At 39.3% G+C, this 23171-nt stretch overlaps 1 protein-coding gene and 1 long non-coding RNA gene across 2 annotated transcripts in view; one reads left to right on the top strand and one right to left on the bottom strand.

Moving 5' to 3' along the window:
* The window catches only part of LOC124152161 (mucin-17-like), a 58939-nt gene that overhangs the window by 3846 nt on the left and 31922 nt on the right, over nucleotides 1-23171 (top strand). Inside the window, exon 2 of the mRNA XM_048381550.1 lies at nucleotides 178-332. Within this exon, the coding sequence (XP_048237507.1) occupies nucleotides 190-332 (143 nt within the window). The 5' untranslated portion in view covers nucleotides 178-189. The remainder of the gene's footprint in view (nucleotides 1-177; nucleotides 333-23171) is intronic.
* LOC124129374 lies at nucleotides 11613-14207 on the bottom strand. Its single transcript, XR_006860381.1, has 2 exons — nucleotides 14118-14207; nucleotides 11613-11856 (listed from the first exon to the last, which is right to left on the bottom strand). It is a non-coding gene; the product is annotated as an uncharacterized LOC124129374 (long non-coding RNA).

Raw genomic sequence — 23171 nt, 5'->3', positions numbered from 1 at the left:
GGAACCAACCGTGCAGGGTGAGGTTTCAAATGTTAAGTTTAGCACAGTTAAATCTACAGGTAACCTAGTTCTATATTGAAAACATTTTCATTTCAGGGGTAATAAATCGGGTTTGTCTTCCAAAAGGACAAAATTAAGCCAGGTGCACCAGGTGGACTAAACAAGGTCCTGTTTCAGGTTTCTGTGACGATGAGCGCCGTGGACATCCTGCCGCCTCGGTTCTCCCCCCATCGTGGGACAGTTGCTGGAGATCTTGCTGTCCGCGGTTCCCCTGTAACACAGCACACACACAGCAACAACACATACCCACCAGCAACAAACACACGACCAAGGTGAGTGTGGTTCCTTAAAATTTTTTTATCCAAATAAACATATATATATTCATTTGTTTTTCATATTATTGGATACAAAATATAAACCTCACTTGCTGGTGATGGTTGACCTGTCTGTCGACTTCAATGGCCATACTGAGAGTCTGCTTATCCTACAGTTTTTATACAGAAATATTGTTCATGTTACTCAAATCCTGTACACCCCACTAGTGACACGTATTACTCAAATCCTGTACACCCCACTAGTGACACGTGTTACTCAAATCCTGTACATCACACTAGTGACACGTGTTATGCAAATTCTGTACATCCCACTAGTGACACGTGTTAATCAAATCATGTACACCCCACTAGTGACACGTTACTCAAATCATGTGCACCCCACTAGTGACACGTGTTACTCAAATCCTGTACACCCCACTAGTGACACGTATTACTCAAATCCTGTACACCCCACTAGTGACACGTGTTACTCAAATCCTGTACATCACACTAGTGACACGTGTTACTCAAATCCTGTACATCCCACTAGTGACACGTGTTACTCAAATCATGTACACCCCACTAGTGACACGTGTTACTCAAATCATGTACACCCCACTAGTGACACGTGTTACTCAAATCATGTACACCCCACTAGTGACACGTGTTACTCAAATCATGTACACCCCACTAGTGAAACGTGTTACTCAAATCATGTACACCCCACTAGTGACACGTGTTACTCAAATCCTGTACACCCCACTAGTGACACGTATTACTCAAATCCTGTACACCCCACTAGTGACACGTGTTACTCAAATCATGTACACCCCACTAGTGACACGTGTTACTCAAATCATGTACACCCAAATAGTGACATGTGTAACTCAAATCATGTACACCCCAGTAGTGACACGTGTTACTCAAATCATGTACACCCCACTAGTGAAACGTGTTACTCAAATCATGTACACCCCACTAGTGACACGTGTTACTCAAATCATGTACACCCCACTAGTGACACGTATTACTCAAATCCTGTACACCCCACTAGTGACACGTGTTACTCAAATCCTGTACACCCCACTAGTGACACGTGTTACTCAAATCATGTACACCCAAATAGTGACATGTGTAACTCAAATCCTGTACACCCCACTAGTGACACGTGTTACTCAAATCATGTACACCCAAATAGTGACATGTGTAACTCAAATCATGTACACCCCAGTAGTGACACGTGTTACTCAAATCATGTACACCCCACTAGTGACACATGTTACTCAAATCATGTGCACCCCACTAGTGACACGTGTTACTCAAATCATGTACACCCCACTAGTGACACGTGTTACTCAAATCATGTGCACCCCACTAGTGACACGTGTTACTCAAATCCTGTACACCCCACTAGTGACACGTGTTACTCAAATCCTGTACACCCCACTAGTGACACGTGTTACTCAAATCATGTACACCCCACTAGTGACACGTGTTACTCAAATCCTGTACACCCCACTAGTGACACGTGTTACTCAAATCATGTACACCCCACTAGTGACACGTGTTACTCAAATCCTGTACACCCCACTAGTGACATGTGTAACTCAAATCATGTACACCCCACTAGTGACACATATTACTCAAATCCTGTACACCCCACTAGTGACACGTGTTACTCAAATCCTGTACATCCCACTAGTGACACATGTTACTCAAATCATGTACACCCCACTAGTGACACGTTACTCAAATCATGTACACCCCACTAGTGACACGTTACTCAAATCATGTACACCCCACTAGTGACACGTGTTACTCAAATCCTGTACACCCCACTAGTGACACGTGTTACTCAAATCATGTACACCCCACTAGTGACACGTGTTACTCAAATCATGTACACCCCACTAGTGACACGTTACTCAAATCATGTACACCCCACTAGTGACACGTGTTACTCAAATCATGTACACCCCACTAGTGACACGTTACTCAAATCATGTACATCCCACTAGTGACACGTGTTAATCAAATCATGTACACCCCACTAGTGACACGTGTTACTCAAATCATGTACACCCCACTAGTGACATGTGTAACTCAAATCATGTACACCCCACTAGTGACACGTGTTACTCAAATCATGTACACCCCACTAGTGACACGTGTTACTCAAATCATGTACACCCCACTAGTGACACGTGTTACTCAAATCATGTACACCCCACTAGTGACACGTGTTACTCAAATCATGTACACCCCACTAGTGACATGTGTAACTCAAATCATGTACACCCCACTAGTGACACGTTACTCAAATCATGTACACCCCACTAGTGACACGTGTTACTCAAATCATGTACACCCCACTAGTGACACATGTTACTCAAATCATGTGCACCCCACTAGTGACACGTGTTACTCAAATCATGTACACCCCACTAGTGACGCGTGTTACTCAAATCATGTACACCCCACTAGTGACACGTGTTACTCAAATCATGTACACCCCAGTAGTGACACGTGTTACTCAAATCATGTACACCCCACTAGTGACACGTGTTACTTAAATCCTGTACACCCCACTAGTGACATGTGTAACTCAAATCATGTACACCCCACTAGTGACACGTGTTACTCAAATCCTGTACATCCCACTAGTGACACGTGTTACTCAAATAATGTACACCCCACTAGTGACACGTTACTCAAATCATGTACACCACACTAGTGACACGTGTTACTCAAATCATGTACACCCCACTAGTGACACGTGTTACTCAAATCATGTACACCCCACTAGTGACATGTGTAACTCAAATCATGTACACCCCACTAGTGACACGTGTTACTCAAATCATGTACACCCCACTGGTGACAAATGTTACTCAAATCATGTACACCCCACTAGTGACACGTGTTACTCAAATCATGTGCACCCCACTAGTGACGCGTGTTACTCAAATCATGTACACCCCACTAGTGACACGTGTTACTCAAATCCTGTACACCCCACTAGTGACACGTGTTACTCAAATCATGTACACCCCACTAGTGACACGTGTTACTCAAATCATGTACACCCCACTAGTGACATGTGTAACTCAAATCATGTACACCCCACTAGTGACACATATTACTCAAATCCTGTACACCCCACTAGTGACACGTGTTACTCAAATCCTGTACATCCCACTAGTGACACGTGTTACTCAAATCCTGTACACCCCACTAGTGACATGTGTAACTCAAATCATGTACACCCCACTAGTGACACATATTACTCAAATCCTGTACACCCCACTAGTGACACGTGTTACTCAAATCCTGTACACCCCACTAGTGACACGTGTTACTCAAATCCTGTACACCCCACTAGTGACACGTGTTACTCAAATCCTGTACACCCCACTAGTGACACGTGTTACTCAAATCCTGTACATCCCACTAGTGACACGTGTTACTCAAATCCTGTACACCCCACTAGTGACATGTGTAACTCAAATCATGTACACCCCACTAGTGACACATATTACTCAAATCATGTACACCCCACTAGTGACACATATTACTCAAATCCTGTACACCCCACTAGTGACACGTGTTACTCAAATCCTGTACATCCCACTAGTGACACGTGTTACTCAAATCCTGTACACCCCACTAGTGACACGTGTTACTCAAATCATGTACACCCCACTAGTGACACGTGTTACTCAAATCATGATTACTTATATTTCAAGCCACCCAGGCCAAAGGGGCAGTAAGACAATCACCGATCTGTGGACTGGTCCACGGACACACAGTGATATGTCAGTTGAAACTACTCCGTCAGTGGTATCCCACGGAAACAGAAACATAGAGCGGAGACTGGTCTCTCCATCCTGGACCCATTCATGAACCTATCAGGGCTTGCACAGGTCAACATTGTTAGACGTTAGTACCTGAGAGGTGAGACCCAGCTCATACTCATGACCCTGACAGGACATCCTTGTTGAATATTTTCACATCAGCACCAAATTGGTACCTTATGGCTACTGTATATGACTGTGTATAAGCTGATTTTATGGGCTCAAACCTATTTTTTCTGTGGAATCAGGTCAGCCTAACTAGGAGTCATACTTTCTTGCTAGTATCTTTCTGGTTGGGTAGCCTGAACCATGCACTGGGAGAGATCGGTGAAGTGGAGTGCAGCCCAGAAGGGATCCTTGCCCATATGTGTTCCCGATAAACAGAAAGACACTAGTGACACGTGTCATGTAAAGAAAGAAACCCCAGACAAAATAGCTACATTAAATTGTTAAAATATTATTTTGATATGAAGGAATGCAACATCTTTAAAATATAATTACTTATCACTAACATTATGTACAACATAGCAAAACGACAATACCTGTCATGTTTCTCACATGCTTGGATTGAAAACAACATACACAATATGTACACACTAGAATTACACGTATTTTTGACACTAAGTAAGTTTACTGATAACCTATTGTCAAATAGGAAGTGAAAATACATGTACCAAGTTGTTGACGCCGCATGTGCGTTTTTCAATTATCGATCATGTGTCAAACGCATATCATGTGACTTCCTTCTCTACGTCATTGATGCACGAATGCCATAAAAGGAATAACGTTACTACAACTAACAACAATTTCATCCACAAATTTGCGCTTCCCATCACCATAGCCTGAGGTGGCTTGGTGAAACCGGAATCTAAGCCCAGCAATCACAAAGCGTCTGTAGTCTACGATGATCGAAGGTGCTGTAACCTCACATCTACCTCCAGCTGCAGTAGCATTAAGATTGCTGTTGAAACAGGTGAAGGATGAATTTGGAATTGAGAAGGTTGCTTAACTACTGTTAATGCCAGCAATATGTCACTAGCGGCAAAGTTAGCTGGGTATTCCCGTTGCGTTTCTATGCCCACACCCTCCAGCTCGCTGTCCAGGAAGGTCTGAAGCTTAATGCAATTGCCAACATGCTAATGTTTGCTCATAAAATCGTAGCATTGTATTCCAAGTCAACACTTGTGACACAGAGTGCTCTCCCCTTATTGAGTACTTGAGTTCCACTAAAACCCACTGTGCCCCAAGTACTTGTTGATGCCCTAGAACCTGGCTTCATTTTGGTTGTGACATCACTGTCTCCATCTCTTTCAACATCACTGACATAACATAGACTCTCCCTTGCTTTAACTTGTAAACAATGACTGATCAAAATGCCACTTCTTAACACAAGTACATCATAGGTCAACATTCAAAATCTCAGCCTATGAGAAGCAAGCCCTTGATATTTTCAAATCACAAAACTGTTAAGCTTTAGCTGGAAACTATGTATTTTCCTGAGTGTTAAGATAGGAAGGGAAGTGCAACAATGTGTTCTCAGTGGTGTTAGAGATGGCTTGCAACAATGTGTTCTCAGTGGTGTTAGAGATGGCTTGCAATAAGGTGTTCTCAGTGGTGTTAGAGATGGCTTGCAACAAGGTGTTCTCAGTGGTGTTAGAGATGGCTTGCAACAATGTGTTCTCAGTGGTGTTAGAGATGGCTTGCAACAAGGTGTTCTCAGTGGTGTTAGAAATGGCTTGCAATAAGGTGTTCTCAATGGTGTTAGAGATGGCTTGCAACAAGGTGTTCTCAGTGGTGTTAGAGATGGCTTGCAACAATGTGTTCTCAGTGGTGTTAGAGATGGCTTGCAACAAGGTGTTCTCAGTGGTGTTAGAAATGGCTTGCAATAAGGTGTTCTCAATGGTGTTAGAGATGGCTTGCAACAAGGTGTTCTCAGTGGTGTTAGAGATGGCTTGCAACAATGTGTTCTCAATGGTGTTAGAGATGGCTTGCAACAAGGTGTTCTCAGTGGTGTTAGAGATGGCTTGCAACAAGGTGTTCTCAGTGGTGTTAGAGATGGCTTGCAACAAGGTGTTCTCAATGGTGTTAGAGATGGCTTGCAACAAGGTGTTCTCAGTTGTGTTAGAGATGGCTTGCAACAAGGTGTTCTCAGTGGTGTTAGAGATGGCTTGCAACAAGGTGTTCTCAGTGGTGTTAGAGATGGCTTGCAATAAGGTGTTCTCAGTGGTGTTAGAGATGGCTTGCAACAAGGTGTTCTCAGTGGTGTTAGAGATGGCTTGCAACAAGGTGTTCTCAGTGGTGTTAGAGATGGCTTGCAACAAGGTGTTCTCAGTTGTGTTAGAGATGGCTTGCAACAAGGTGTTCTCAGTGGTGTTAGAGATGGCTTGCAATAAGGTGTTCTCAGTGGTGTTAGAGCTGGCTTGCAACAAGGTGTTCTCAGTGGTGTTAGAGATGGCTTGCAACAAGGTGTTCTCAGTGGTGTTAGAGATGGCTTGCAACAATGTGTTCTCAATGGTGTTAGAGATGGCTTGCAACAAGGTGTTCTCAGTGGTGTTAGAGATGGCTTGCAACAAGGTGTTCTCAGTGGTGTTAGAGATGGCTTGCAACAAGGTGTTCTCAGTGGTGTTAGAGATGGCTTGCAACAATGTGTTCTCAGTGGTGTTAGAGATGGCTTGCAACAAGGTGTTCTCAGTGGTGTTAGAGATGGCTTGCAATAAGGTGTTCTCAGTGGTGTTAGAGATGGCTTGCAATAAGGTGTTCTCAGTGGTGTTAGAGATGGCTTGCAACAAGGTGTTCTCAGTTGTGTTAGAGATGGCTTGCAACAAGGTGTTCTCAGTGGTGTTAGAGATGGCTTGCAATAAGGTGTTCTCAGTGGTGTTAGAAATGGCTTGCAACAAGGTGTTCTCAGTGGTGTTAGAGATGGCTTGCAACAAGGTGTTCTCAGTGGTGTTAGAGATGGCTTGCAACAATGTGTTCTCAGTGGTGTTAGAGATGGCTTGCAACAATGTGTTCTCAGTGATGTTAGAGAAGGCTTGCAACAAGGTGTTCTCAGTGGTGTTAGAGATGGCTTGCAACAAGGTGTTCTCAGTGGTGTTAGAGATGGCTTGCAACAAGGTGTTCTCAGTGGTGTTAGAGATGGCTTGCAACAATGTGTTCTCAGTTGTGTTAGAGATGGCTTGCAACAAGGTGTTCTCAGTTGTGTTAGAGATGGCTTGCAATAAGGTGTTCTCAGTGGTGTTAGAGATGGCTTGCAACAAGGTGTTCTCAGTGGTGTTAGAGATGGCTTGCAACAATGTGTTCTCAGTGGTGTTAGAGATGGCTTGCAACAAGGTGTTCTCAGTGGTGTTAGATATGGCTTGCAACAATGTGTTCTCAGTTGTGTTAGAGATGGCTTGCAACAAGGTGTTCTCAGTTGTGTTAGAGATGGCTTGCAATAAGGTGTTCTCAGTGGTGTTAGAGATGGCTTGCAACAAGGTGTTCTCAGTGGTGTTAGAGATGGCTTGCAACAATGTGTTCTCAGTGGTGTTAGAGATGGCTTGCAACAAGGTGTTCTCAGTGGTGTTAGAAATGGCTTGCAATAAGGTGTTCTCAGTGGTGTTAGAGATGGCTTGCAACAAGGTGTTCTCAGTGGTGTTAGAGATGGCTTGCAACAATGTGTTCTCAGTGGTGTTAGAGATGGCTTGCAACAAGGTGAGTCAGCTGCTGGGGACATAATCTTGTTTCACGCATGAAAGAACTGTGTACCGGTAGTTGTTTAGCATCTTGTCATTCAAACAGGACTCAAAACTAACATACTGTATATAGTTGCAAATGGTTTCAGAGTGGGGCGTAGAGTGTGCAATTTAAGGAAGATAATAAGAAGATGGACAGGCACTGTACTGTAAAATTAAAAAATACCAGGGTATATTGGCGTCTATCACATTACAGGCTACAGTAACAAAACACCGCAGGTTATGACAAAGCTGTGTCCTGGGATGGCCATGAGTAATAAAAGTAGCACTTAACGATCATGAATAAGCTGCAACTATATGTTTAATTGTTTATATTTTGTGAACAAGAACTCCTCAAAATAAGAAACATTTCCAATTCTGTGCAAGGCAGACAGATGTGTCACCTGCTAAGTTTATATTTTTCTGACTTATGGTGAAGATAAAAGATAATAATGTCAGATGAAAACTAAAATGGTGATATGAATGTTACAAAATTAATTGCTCCTATTGACACGAAAAGAAAGTATAACACCAAAACATAATTACCTAACCAAAGGCGAGATGTTTTCACAAAGTCTATTTGCATGATACAGTTTTTGTAATCACCTCCAAGGTAAAGAAAGTCAACCATTTCCTGTGTGTGGAGCTATTGATTTCACACTGTAATTTGCTATTTGTCAAATATTTATCACACTTGGGATCTAGGCAGTTCCAGCCAGCACTGTTCCCCATTCTAGCTACTGCAGAGAGCTATTTAGTTCTCCATAAGTAGGTGATAAGAAACTGTGTTCTGTGACGACCTTGTAAAACTGTTAAACTTCAGGCCCATGTTACTAAACTATACCATGAGTTAAGATCTTATTCAACTGTTTATGTGTTCACACAAGGATATGAATTAATATAGTAAATACAATTTCACTAATTAATCTTGTAAATATTTTCATAGAGAAAAGAAATTGTCTGTTTACCTTCAAAATTAAAATTCATCATATTAAACATCTTTGGCATATAGGTGGTTGTAATTTTTGCATTTTAATTTAAATCTATTAATATAGCCCCCATGTTTGTAATTCATTTTGAGAAATAAAAGGAAAAGTTTGGAATAGGTGCTTCTTTCAAACAAATGCAAAAAACAATAGATTCATAAGATCAGTCACTTATTAATCAAACAACAATTAATTTCTTTGCCAATTTATAATAGGGCACTTTTAGCTTTTCTCAAAAGGGGATGTGTGTCGCTCCACAACAATCGGTAACTATGTAGCTACATACGTCACGACCTTGTTTGTATAGTAACACTCTGTTGAGGTCATCGAAGGAACATCACTGACATTTGAAAATGATGGAAATAGCTAAAAGCACAAGTTTATATTGTTTGCTTAAACATCTGCTCACTACAATATAGAATTATGTTGTTTTCTTGGTGAAAGTTTCATCTATATGGAGGTGAAATGTAAAATGAATAAATGATACCTAGCCATTAGCTTATGGATTCCACAAACTGAAAAGAGGAAATAAAATATTCTGGAAATCACCAGTTTGTTTCTTCTGATGAATGCAATGTTGTTCATCACGAACCAATTGTGAAAACAAAAGTTAAGATTGCCTGATCAATGCAAGAAGCTAACGAACTGGTCTCAATATGGCATCATTTTCAGACAACCTTTTGAAGAAGAAGCAAACAATTTTTTTAAATGACTCTGATTGTAAATTCACAGTAAGATTTTACCATCTGGTTTTGAATAAAGTCTTTCTTAGGTAAGTAGAAATAAAATTTTCACACCAACAGACTTCCATAGAAATGGGGGTTCTGCCAAGGCAAAATGGCCGTCATAGCAAGTTTGATTCAAATCCATACAAATACTGTTTGTTACTCTGCCAATGTATTATGAATATCTAACAGTTAATATTTACTCTGATGTTGCAGAGATAATGTCTCAGTTTCCAACATAGCAGTAACCACAACATCTTGACCTGAACAGGACACAGTCTGGGGAATACTGTAGGTCTGAGGCTTGGGTCTGTGGAGTGCTTACAGCAGCAGACTGGAGTGTTCTCCTGGTGTTTAGCCACTAGTTACTGGGCTGTAAATCTACAAGTTCTCTACTCTCACTGCCATACAGGCTCACACACAAACTGTTACACCTGACACCAAGTTGTCTCCATAGGTTGGCAGCTTCTGGATATCATGTTTTGTGATTTTTATTTCCATGAGAGCGCTTTTGGTCCAAATGTGTGAGTACCTGGTCTTAATATATGTTTCTCCGCTTTATCTTCACTTACCATATATGTGTCATTGAACTGTTGTTTAAGGTGTCTGTAATATAGTCTATTCTTCCTCAGAACTTGTTAATTTAAACAAAAGTTAGATATTTTCACTACTTGATACATAATACGAGGATAGTTTGTATTGGTTTTGGGACGGTTGTTTCAAGCACACCAAAGGCCCAGGTTCTAAGCCAGGGGCACAAGGTCTCAGCAAGTTTGAAGCAGGTCGTCCAAACAACATATTACTCATGTGCAAACTGATCTTGTATGACCTTAAAATATCCAGCAATAACTGTTAAACCTAATTCTACAATATCTCAATTCAAAACAAAGCAATTCCAGCACCTAGACCTGCACTGAAAAAGTGTAGCAGACAGTGGAGGTGCCCTCCCTTTAATACTGTCAGTAGATGTGTGAGATGAGACAGGGCAGCAGACAGTGGAGGTAGCCTCCCTTTAATACTGTCAGTAGATGTGTGAGATGAGACAGGGCAGCAGACAGTGGAGGTGGCCTCCCTTTAATATTGTCAGTAGATGTGTGAGATCAGACAGGGCAGCAGACAGTGGAGGTGGCCTCCCTTTAATACTGTCAGTAGATGTGTGAGATGAGACAGGGCAGCAGACAGTGGAGGTAGCCTACCTTTAATACTGCCAGTAGATGTGTGAGATGAGACAGGACAGCAGACAGTGGAGGTAGCCTCCCTTTAATATTGTCAGTAGATGTGTGAGATGAGACAGGGCAGCAGACAGTGGAGGTGGCCTCCCTTTAATACTGTCAGTAGATGTGTGAGATGAGACAGGGCGGCAGACAGTGGAGGTAGCCTCCCTTTAATATTGTCAGTAGATGTGTGAGATGAGACAGGGCAGCAGACAGTGGAGGTAGCCTCCCTTTAATACTATTAGTAGATGTGTGAGATCAGACAGGGCAGCAGACAGTGGAGGTGGCCTCCCTTTAATACTATTAGTAGATGTGTGAGATCAGACAGGGCAGCAGACAGTGGAGGTGGCCTCCCTTTAATACTACCAGTAGATTTGTGAGATCAGACAGGGCAGCAGACAGTGGAGGTGGCCTCCCTTTAATACTACCAGTAGATGTGTGAGATGAGACAGGGCAGCATACAGTGGAGGTAGCCTACCTTTAATACTGCCAGTAGATGTGTGATAGGGTTAATAGGTCTCCAGTACTCTACTGCTTGTCGTAAGGCAAATTTGGGGTCCCGAGTAATTGGGAATTCCGTACAAGAATTCGGGTCCCCAGCAACCCATGCTTGTTGTAAGAGGCTACTGAATGATTCGGTGGTCAGGCTTAGTGACTTGCTGTAATGCATGTCATTGTACCCTGACCATGTGGGAGGTTGCTCATGATATCAATCACTGTTTTTCTGACCGAGACTTGGTTATGTACAGATTTCTGTTATATTGATGAAATAGTCATTGCTGCCTGTGAAGTAAATCAAGAAAGAAATATACTAGATAATAGGAAGCAATTAATTCACCACCTTCTTCATTTCAAACAAATTTCAAACAAATTTTCATATAACAGAATTGAAATCGGCCTAAATTATAAATTTATAATTAATGAAAGTGGAAGCACTAGATTTCCTGGTTGCCTTGCCAAGAACAACAAGCTCCACCTCTCATCATTCAGGACTGACAGATTAGCATCAGGAAACAGTCAATAAGTGCAATGCAGGAAGGGGCCAACAGCTACCTGTGTAAACAAACAAAAATTCAAAGTTTATTTCAAACCCATAACTACATTTATCATGCTTGCCCTAACAACACTTGGACACTCAGACTGGCAGATATGTAAATATGTCTGTCATAGGATAATCTATATGAACACATTCTAATATGCATTAGCATTATGATGGTCATCAATCAGCATTTACCTGCTGCTTGGCAGGCTTGAACAGACTGCTTTGATTGACACCTGAAATTAATGCTGTAATTGACTGCTATTGCCAGTACTTTCTACCCAAGTCAGAAATACGTCACAATACTATTTCACATAATCTATCGATAGGAAATCAATAAAAGTCAGTGGGGTTCTGGTTGGGTTACGAGGATGCCCTTTTCTGAGATTATTTTATTCAGTTTTTGTTAATAAAAGTTCTGTGTGTGTGTGTGTGTGTGTGTGTGTGTGTGTGTGTGTGTGTGTGTGTGTGTGTGTGTGTGTGTGTGTGTGTGTGTGTGTGTGTGTGTGTGTCTGTCTCTGTGTGTGTCTGTGTACTATGTGTGTGTACTGTGTTTGTGTGTGTCTCTGTGTGTGTCTGTGTTTGTGTGTCTATCTGTCTGTCTGTCTGTGTACTCTGTATGTGTCTGTCTGTGTCTGTGTTTGTGTGTCTGTCCGTCTGTCTGTGTACTGTGTGTGTGTCTGTATCTATGTGTACTGTGTCTGTGTCTGTGTGTTTGTAGAAAAATCATGTTTGTGTGTCCATGTCTGTCCATGTGTGTGTGTGTGTGTGTTTTGGGGTGTGTCTGTCAGTCTGTGTGAGTGTGTACTATTTGTGTGTGTCTCTGTATCTGTGTGTGTAAAAGAAAATGTAGAAATGTAGTGTAGAAAATTCATTTTCTTTCTTTGTATGTAGCTTTTAGAAAAAAAGTCAATTACTGAAGGTTCAGGATGTGTTTATCTGAAAGAAGTTGACATGTATACACTGTATATCAACAATGTGCCTTTGTTAACACACTTATAAAGTGTGAGAACTCATGTAGATATATCTGTGTTCCGTTGAAAGTCAATTTTCTACAGTGCAAAAATAACATTTGCCATGCCTCAATCAATGTGTACTAAGCTTGCTGTCTGGTAACACGGCAAAACATCAATATAGTGTGTAATACAGTACCATCCAAACAAATTACTTTATTTCAAATATGTAATGATATATTATGTCTTGACTTGTACACCCTATAGTCTCTTGTAGCTGGCAGAGTGTGACCTTGTAGCAGAAGGATTACTGGGGATCCATTGAACCCTGACAGGGCCTCTCCTGGCCACAGGTGCTTCGTGGTGCTATGCTAGCCAAGGAGGTCTGAGGAGATTTCCTGATACTCCTTTTTACCTGCAACTGTTTTTGTACAGATATTAATGTTGATAATGGGTTAGTGGGAAAACAAGCAAAGATGTGACACTTCCAGAATCTTATGAACATTCTTGAAAGTTTCTTGCAGTTTTCTTAATTGTGTGAATATTAGTAATATTAGCTTCTTATCTGAATGATATTATTAAAAGAATTGAAATACTTCAAAATAAAAACTATAAAAAAAATATAGAAATAGTTGTCAACATTTGGGCTTCAGTAACATTCTTCAATTCTTCAATAGGATTATTTTAATTGGCAAATCAATAATTTACATAATTTGAAAAAAAATGAGAAAGGAATTCCCTGAAAAAGATTATTGATTCTTTTAAAAAAATTTAGACTGCGCCTCTGAGAGGGGCAATCTCTCAGATTCATGGTTATGCTGGATTCCAGTGTAAAATCTTCGAAAAACAAGATACACACTCAAGACACATAGCACTGTAGGCCAAACAGTCTTCAGAGAGTCAACATTACGGCTATACCTTTCTCACTCCTTTCTAAGACCTAGGGCTCCGAGTTAGAGTAGGTCGTGCTCAGTAACAGTGACATGTTTACTTCTGTTAACAAGAAGGAAACTTCTCTGAAGTATTCACTTGATTTTATTTTGTTTTCCAGAAGAACCTAACTGATAATTAGAGATGACTGATAATTAAAGATGTCTTCAGCACTGACTGAATTTGCAGATTACTTTTAAACACTGCCATTACAGTCAATGGTCATGAATGATCATTTGTCCGTTTTTATTATCAATATATTTTTTTTAAATAATAAAACTGTTCTATAACAATGTTCAGTAAGTGTAGCAGCTTTGGCTGGTTCAGCTATTGTCTGGAGTGACTGCACTGCCAGTAGATGCAAGTGATCTGTCACCACAACAATGTGTTACCTTGTAGACAGCTGTCAGTAAGTGTGGCAGCTTTGATGGGTTCAGCTATAGTCTGGAGTGACTGCACTGCCAGTAGATGCAGGTGATCTGTCACCTCAACAATGTGGTTACGTTGTAGACAGCTGTCAGTAAGTGTGGCAGTTTTGATGGGTTCAGCTATAGTCTGGAGTGACTGCACTGCCAGTAGATGCAGGTGATCTGTCACCACAACAATGTGTTACCTTGGAGATAGCTGTCAGTAAGTGTGGCAGCTTTGATGGGTTCAGCTATAGTCTGGAGTGACTGCACTGCCAGTAGATGCAGGTGATCTGTCACCACAACAATGTGTTACCTTGTAGCATGCAGGCACATGCAGTAATGTTAAAATTCTTTAGTCAGTTTCACCTGAAACAGGATTTATTGGCAAGACTTTGTTCATGTGGAAAGATTAACTCTGATGTCGGTGAGAAGCACAGCATGTAGCATAACAATGAACAGGTAGGCCAAGCAGGTATTTTTAATACTTTGAACAATTCATAGTTACAGTGAAAACAAGAACATAAGCCTTATTCTTTTCAGTTTGTGCTCTCATGAAAATATTGTTTTGTCACTTGGTGCATATTTTAAGGATTTAATTATACTGGTAGAACTTTTACATTGATTTTTAATATATCAATTAATGCTTACAATTGATGAAATTTTACCTTGTCATAAGCAACAATGGTAAGATACTGTTACCTGATAATCTAATCATTTGCTGGTAATTGTGGTGTCTCAAAGTGATCATCTGCATGGCTGAACAGCAAAGGAACACCAAGGCTCTTCAGCCCTGCACCGGTACTCACTCAGAGTTGGGCTTAGCATGACCCCTTGACATGAACTATGTAATCCTTGGTTAGAAGGTTTGTCCTTGTCTGTCTGTGACGTAGCTGTGAGATTGTGTGGCGGTGCATGCAGTGCCAGGTCAGGCTGGTCCCTGTGTTACCATTCACAGTCCAGTCTGCAGACTGAATGGTGTACACCATTGCATCAGATAATGGTAGTCAACATATCAATGTAATAAACAATCTAATAACTTGGTATCACGAATAAATATGCAAATGTGTTTACCAAGAAGGAGCTACTTTAATAAGCTCCAAACATTGATGTGATGCCTCCTTGATTGCGAAAACTATTGCCTAACATTCCCACAAATAGCCAAATGTTCAGATAGATCTTCCTGATGTGCGAGTGCTTTTGTAAACAAACATGGCTGCAACTCATTTGGCTCATTATATCATTAATAGGGCGGTTCACTCATCCAGTGTATTCATACAAGTTATTTCAGTAAATGAAAATACGTCTTAAACCTTGATTATTTTAAGATTAATTCTATGATAAAAAGATTATTATCCTCATGTGTTTCCTGATGATCTGTAAGGAATACAGGCGTGGACACCATGGTCATGTCCAACTAGTCCGCAACATATTTGATAAAACTACTGGATTTTTCGGAGAACATAACGGTTCTCTCAAGTTTTTTCACTAGTCTCATGACTACCGGACTAGTGGGCGTGTCTGTCCCTGGTGTCACATCCTTAGCCAAGCTGGTTATAGCACCAAGTTTATTCCTAATATAGACTGTAAATCTGGAAAGTTTCGTGAACAGGAAAGTACCGTGAAAACTGTGGGGGACACACACTCGCAATAGTTTCATGGCACAGTTATCTTTGCAGACCAACAACAAACAAAAGACGTAAGGAGGTATATTTCTTGTATTCACTTCCACACGTTGTCAAACCAGCCAGTACATGATTATACAAATACTCCCTCATATCCCGTGGTTCTCTAGTTAAACATCGTCACTTAGTGTCAATAGTCTAATTAGTCTAAGTTCACTAAACTGCCACATCTCGTCAAGTAGTTGGCATAACACCGAGTAATCCTGACATTCACCAGCCACTATTCTGTCAGATAAACACACTGCTCCAGCCTCCCATGACAACTACAACACATGCATCTCTAGTTTACAAATCACTGACTGACGCTGAGTTACCAATTCATCCTGAAATATAACACCTGCAAAAGTAGCTTTAATATTGAGTCATGTTGCAAAACTTTTTTAGATGCAGATAAGGCTATTGTTGGCCACCCGCAGTAATTTCATGCCGTAAAATGTTCCCGATTTACTCTATGATTTATGGATTCAAAAACATGCTCAGCTAATAATCTGTATATCGTTAAAAGTTACTTTTGCAGATTTTCTGCTAAATGGTGAGTGATCATGTGTGATTATAGGGACACACAGGGCTTGATTAAACTGGTGGTGTCTGTTGTCTGCAGAAATAGCGGGGTGATGTTACTTGAAGTCAGTTAGAGGTGGATTAGCAGACATTGACACACACTTGTAAGTAATGTTCACAGTTTACAACACAAAATTCTACCCTCCTCAACAAGTTGAAAGTACAGATTATTCTGTCATGATCAATGATCAAGATATATTTCAGTTATTCATATCTCAATCATGTTCTGGGAAGAAATTGATTCATAGTCATTAGTTATATCACAACAGCCTGTAACCTATGTCTGGGTTAGACAAACCAATGGTTGATATTATCACCAACGCCCCACGCCATTGGGGTATGGAGACATGCAAGTCAACAAAGTCACAAAGCTTGACTACACAACACATTTTAGTTACCTCATGTCACAAAAATCACCTGTTCTACCCACAGGGTTCAGTAGATATATTACAAAAAGCAGGTAGAATAATTGTGAATAATAATTGAACTTATCGGTTCAGAATTTTTTAGTGTTTCAACAATACCGTGTTTAGCATACATATTACAGTAAGTTGTTTTCTTAGATCTTCCATAAACTGTCAAAGCTTAAATGTGAACACAAGATTTCAAGCTCCAACCTTCTACCCATCTACAACAGTCTTGATGGAACAGGTTGAACACGTTGAACACATTGAACACATTGAACACGTTAAACACGTTGAACATGTTGAACACAATGAACATGTTAAACACAATGAACATGTTAAACACATTGAACTATGAATATGTTGAACACATTGAACATGTTAAACATGATGAACACGTTGAACATGTTGAACACATTGAACATGTTAAACACATTGAACACGTTGAACATGTTGAATATGTTGAAAACATTGAACATGTTCAACTCATTGAATAGGTTGAACATGTTGAACACTTTGAACATGTTAAACACATTGAACATGTTAAACACATTGAACATGTTAAACACATTGAACATGTTAAACACATTGAACATGTTGAACACATTGAACTATGAATATGTTGAACACATTGAACATGTTAAACATGATGAACACGTTGAACATGTTGAACACATTGAACATGTTAAACACATTGAACACGTTGAACATGTTGAATATGTTGAAAACATTGAACATGTTCAACTCATTGAATAGGTTGAACATGTTGAACACTTTGAACATGTTAAACACATTGAACATGTTAAACACATTGAACATGTTAAACACATTGAACATGTTGAACACATTGAACATGTTGAACACATTGAACATGTTAAACACATTGAACATGTTAAACACTTTGAACATGTTAAACACGTTGAACATGTTGAACACATTGAACATGTTAAACACGTTGAACACGTTGAATATGTTGAAAACATTGAACATGTTCAACACATTGAAAACGTTGAACACATAGAACATGTTGAACACTTTGAACATGTTAAACACATTGAACATGTTAAACACATTGAACATGTTAAACACATTGAACATGTTGAACACATTGAACTATGAATATGTTGAACACATTGAACATGTTAAACATGATGAACACGTTGAACATGTTGAACACATTGAACATGTTGAACATGTTGAACACGTTGAACATGTTGAACACATTGAACATGTTAAACATGATGAACACGTTGAACATGTTGAACACATTGAACATGTTGAACACTTTGAACATGTTGAACACATTGAACATGTTGAACACTTTGAACATGTTGAAAACGTTGAACATGTTGAACATGTTGAACATGTTGAACATGATGAACACATTGAACATGTTAAACACATGGAACATGTTGAACACATGGAACATGTTGAACACATTGAACACGTTGAACACTTTGAACATGTTGAACACATTGAACATGTTGAACACATGGAACATGTTGAACACATGGAACACGTTGAACACATGGAACATGTTGAACACATTGAACATGTTGAACACATTGAACACGTTGAACACGTTGAACACATGGAACATGTTGAACACATTGAACACGTTGAACATGTTGAACACGCTGAACACATTGAACATGTTGAACACATGGAACATGTTGAACACATTGAACATGTTGAACACATTAAACATGTTGAACACATTGAACATGTTGAACATGTTGAACACTTTGAACATGTTGAATACATTGAACATGTTGAACACGTTGAACATGTTGAACATGTTGAACATGTTGAACATGTTGAACACAGTGAACATGTTGAACACATTGAACATGTTGAACACTTTGAACATGTTGAACATGTTGAACATGTTGAACACATTGAACATGTTGAACACTTTGAACATGTTGAACACATTAAACATGTTGAACACTTTGAACACTTTGAACATGTTGAACACTTTGAACATGTTGAACACATTAAACATGTTGAACACTTTGAACACTTTGAACACGTTGAACACTTTGAACATGTTGAACACATTGAACATGTTGAACACTTTGAACACTTTGAACACGTTGAACATGTTGAACATGTTGAACATGTTGAACACATTGAACATGTTGAACACATGGAACATGTTGAACACATTGAACATGTTGAACACCTTGAACACGTTGAACACTTTGAACATGTTGAACACATTGAACATGTTGAACACATGGAACATGTTGAACACATTGAACATGTTGAACACATTGAACACGTTGAACACATGGAACATGTTGAACATTTTGAACATGTTGAACATGCTGAACACATTGAACATGTTGAACACATGGAACATGTTGAACACATTGAACATGTTGAACACATTGAACACGTTGAACACATAGAACATGTTGAACACTTTGAACATGTTAAACACATTAAACATGTTAAACACATTGAACATGTTAAACACATTGAACATGTTGAACATGTTGAACACATTTAACATGTTGAACACATTGAACATGTTGAACATGTTGAACACTTTGAACATGTTGAACATGTTGAACACATTGAACATGTTGAACACTTTGAACATGTTGAACATGTTGAACACATGGAACATGTTGAACACATTGAACATGTTGAACACTTTGAACATGTTGAACACTTTGAACATGTTGAACACATTGAACATGTTGAACATGTTGAACACTTTGAACACTTTGAACATGTTGAACACTTTGAACATGTTGAACACATTGAACATGTTGAACATGTTGAACACATTGAACATGTTGAACACATGGAACATGTTGAACACATTGAACACGTTGAACACATGGAACATGTTGAACACTTTGAACATGTTGAACACATTGAACATGTTGAACACATGGAACATGTTGAACACATTGAACACGTTGAACACATTGAACATGTTGAACACTTTGAACATGTTGAACACATTGAACATGTTGAACACATGGAACATGTTGAACACATTGAACATGTTGAACACATTGAACACATTGAACATGTTGAACACTTTGAACATGTTGAACATGTTGAACATGTTGAACATGCTGAACACATTGAACACGTTGAACATGTTGAACACATGGAACATGTTGAACACTTTGAACATGTTGAACACATTGAACATGTTGAACACATGGAACATGTTGAACACATTGAACATGTTGAACACATTGAACATGTTGAACATGTTGAACATGTTGAACACATTGAACATGTTGAACACATGGAACATGTTGAACACATTGAACACGTTGAACACATGGAACATGTTGAACACTTTGAACATGTTGAACACATTGAACATGTTGAACACATGGAACATGTTGAACACATTGAACATGTTGAACACATTGAACATGTTGAACACATGGAACATGTTGAACACATTGAACATGTTGAACACATTGAACACATTGAACATGTTGAACACTTTGAACATGTTGAACATGCTGAACACATTGAACACGTTGAGCATGTTGAACACATGGAACATGTTGAACACTTTGAACATGTTGAACATGTTGAACATGCTGAACACATTGAACATGTTGAACATATTGAACATGTTGATCAAGTTTTCACACCTGCTTCTCTGTGAAGTGACATATCAAGTGCATTATCTGATTCCTCCAAAGAACAGTGATACCAACACTTCAACTACATCATTACATGAAGTCATTGCTGTGTATAATCAATCACATCAGCTATGAATATGGTGTCCTGCCATGTGGAATAATGACAACATGGACACTTTGTCCCGGCTAGAATCTACATGCCTCTGTTGAAAGATACAATATATATCTGTGCTTCTGTAAACATTGGATTAATAGTTGCTACTGCATTCAATAAATCCCTTGATATTGGTGTTGGCTTTAGATTCATAACAGGTAATAAATTCAATAGGACGAGCAGATTGTCAGTTAACTATGCGGGTTTAGGCTTGAGCTCCTCAACGGGCTGTTGTCAGCTGGGTAGATACTTTTGTTTGTTGCTTTTTACTTGATTCTGTAAGCCTTTGATGAGAAAGAATGTTGAAGTTTTCTGGCCTTATGTCGGTGCTTGTTGCCACTCAGTATTATAGGGGTGTTCGTCCTGCTGCTTAACTCTCTATGTTGTATTGAAGTGTAATGCTGAAGTTTGTATTTTGCATTCTTGGTTGATATTGACACTGCCACTGTTGTTGATATCACTGACATTGAGTAACATTAAGATTTATTACCCACTGGATTAGAAATAACCGAGTTCATAAAAATCATATGTGCACTAGTGCCAATATCACCTCACGCACACGGGTGTATTGCTTACTCCGTCCTGAGGGCATTGTTGACCTCATTTAAATCTTATTGTGATGTAAGATCGGAATGAAATGACACTAGAAACGACATAACTGAAGATTGTTGATGTCTTTTGACAATTTTGGTTGTCTAAGATGGCAGTCCTGAGCAGTGCATTTTTGTTAAGGGGAGCTCAAAAGTATTAAGTAATAATGGGTAATAAAAACATTATTACACTTGCATGTGTGTCATACTGATTTTATGAAATTCGTGTAAGACCTACTATGAAGACTTATTCATATTGAAAAGATATTAGATTAGTTTCCATGGACAATTGAATATACTGGTATGTTGTGTGAACCGATGCTCATGAACGCATCACATGTGACGTCCTGGATCCATGACTTGAGATGCAGCATTTGTCTCGTGCAGGATTAGCGTAACTTAAAGTCTGGAAATCACATGTAGCATATCGTGATAAGAATAAAGACACTGTGGTAACACTTGACTGATTATTAGTTTTATCACATTGCAAACATCTCTTCTTAACATATATACTTCTCTATAAGTTTCTGTGGTTCGCGTTTCTCTTGGCGGGGAGTATATACAATCAGCTTGTAAAAAAAGTAATGATTGTACAGTTTGTAATTATGTTTAAAAAATCACATTCAAATTCTTTTGAAACAGACAGAATGAGAAATGGAATATTTGAAACTGCAGACTGAACTGATCTCTTGTATACTTTTTTTTAGTGCTTCAATATATTTAGTGACAGTACCCCAGTTATCAACCAGTGAGTATAACCCTATTGCTACCATGGCAATTCTGTATTTTGTGAGCAACTGAATATTCAGTATATGTATGTTTTGAGAATTGTATTTCGTATTAATGTTAATCTCATAAATGTCAGATATAAAAACCTGATTCTATATAGGTTTGACATATAAAACACCACCATATCTGCTTGGCAGATCACATAATCCTGTACTGCAGCTTATATATATATTCAGCAAACAAACAACGAACATTTAGAAAATGGTGGCTTTATAAATTCAACTATTCCAATACCGTTTCAAGAACTTCTTTGTGGATTCAAGTCATATTGAATTCAGGCAGTGAAAGAGTTAATCTTTAAGATCAAACACATCGTGCATAAAAACTGTCAGAGCATGCAATGTTTGTTTTTGTCCTTCCCTGGAGTTCACTCCAGATATTGACTAAGCATACTTCTGGCAATACACAGGGGAATATACACCAACTCAATGAGGACTACGACTGCCACGGACTTTCACAAAAGGTTGGTTGTTTCTGTGATTTGGATAGCTCAGAGGTGCTGTGTGTACAAGTACAATTCTAGGTCATAGATGAAAATTCCACCATGAATATTGTTTCGTTTTTTTAAATTCTAGAAATCTTAGTTTAGTGTGCTTTACCAATACTTTGGATCTATTCATGTAATTTTCACAGCTGTTTGGCCTTTTATGCCGAATGGAATCTGTTTCAACGGATAATCGAGACTGGTTATTCTCTGGCATTAATGTTTTTTATTTACATGCCTTGAATAAAGGTAATTAACTGTAGACAGATCAAGTTTGGGGGTGTTTTTTATTGCTTTTCGCAGCATTCAGCAATGCTTAAGCTATATCACATCAGAATGTGCTGTAATTAACTAATGTGGGCCACACAAACCTGTGATTGCTTTTGTAAGCAATGTCCTTGACACCAGGGTAAATGACTTGCAATCAGCCAAGTCAACAAGCCAGACAAGCCGATCCATGTCATTGCCTCTTACATCAAGATGCCTCTTACATCAAGCACTAGAGTGTGGGCCCCTGGTCCCACTGGGAGCAGACAATACTGTCGTGATGCATTGGATTGTAATGACTTACTTTGTGTGCAATGAAAACAGGACAGAATCTAGGATTTCAACTTGTGTTATTCTTTCATAGCAACGTCTCAGTACAGATCCTGGCACCTTTATCTGTGTGAAGGAAGTTGGTTGGTTGGTTTGTTGTTTAACGCCGCACTCAGCAATTCCTGCTATATGATGGCAGTCTGTAAATA

The sequence above is a fragment of the Haliotis rufescens genome, unplaced genomic scaffold (assembly GCF_023055435.1).
Source record: "Haliotis rufescens isolate VD_foot unplaced genomic scaffold, xgHalRufe1.0.p SCAF_4, whole genome shotgun sequence".
NCBI classification, from domain to species: domain Eukaryota; kingdom Metazoa; phylum Mollusca; class Gastropoda; order Lepetellida; family Haliotidae; genus Haliotis; species Haliotis rufescens.
The sequence above is the reverse complement of the archived record's forward strand: the minus strand, read 5'-3'. Positions and strand labels throughout refer to the sequence as shown.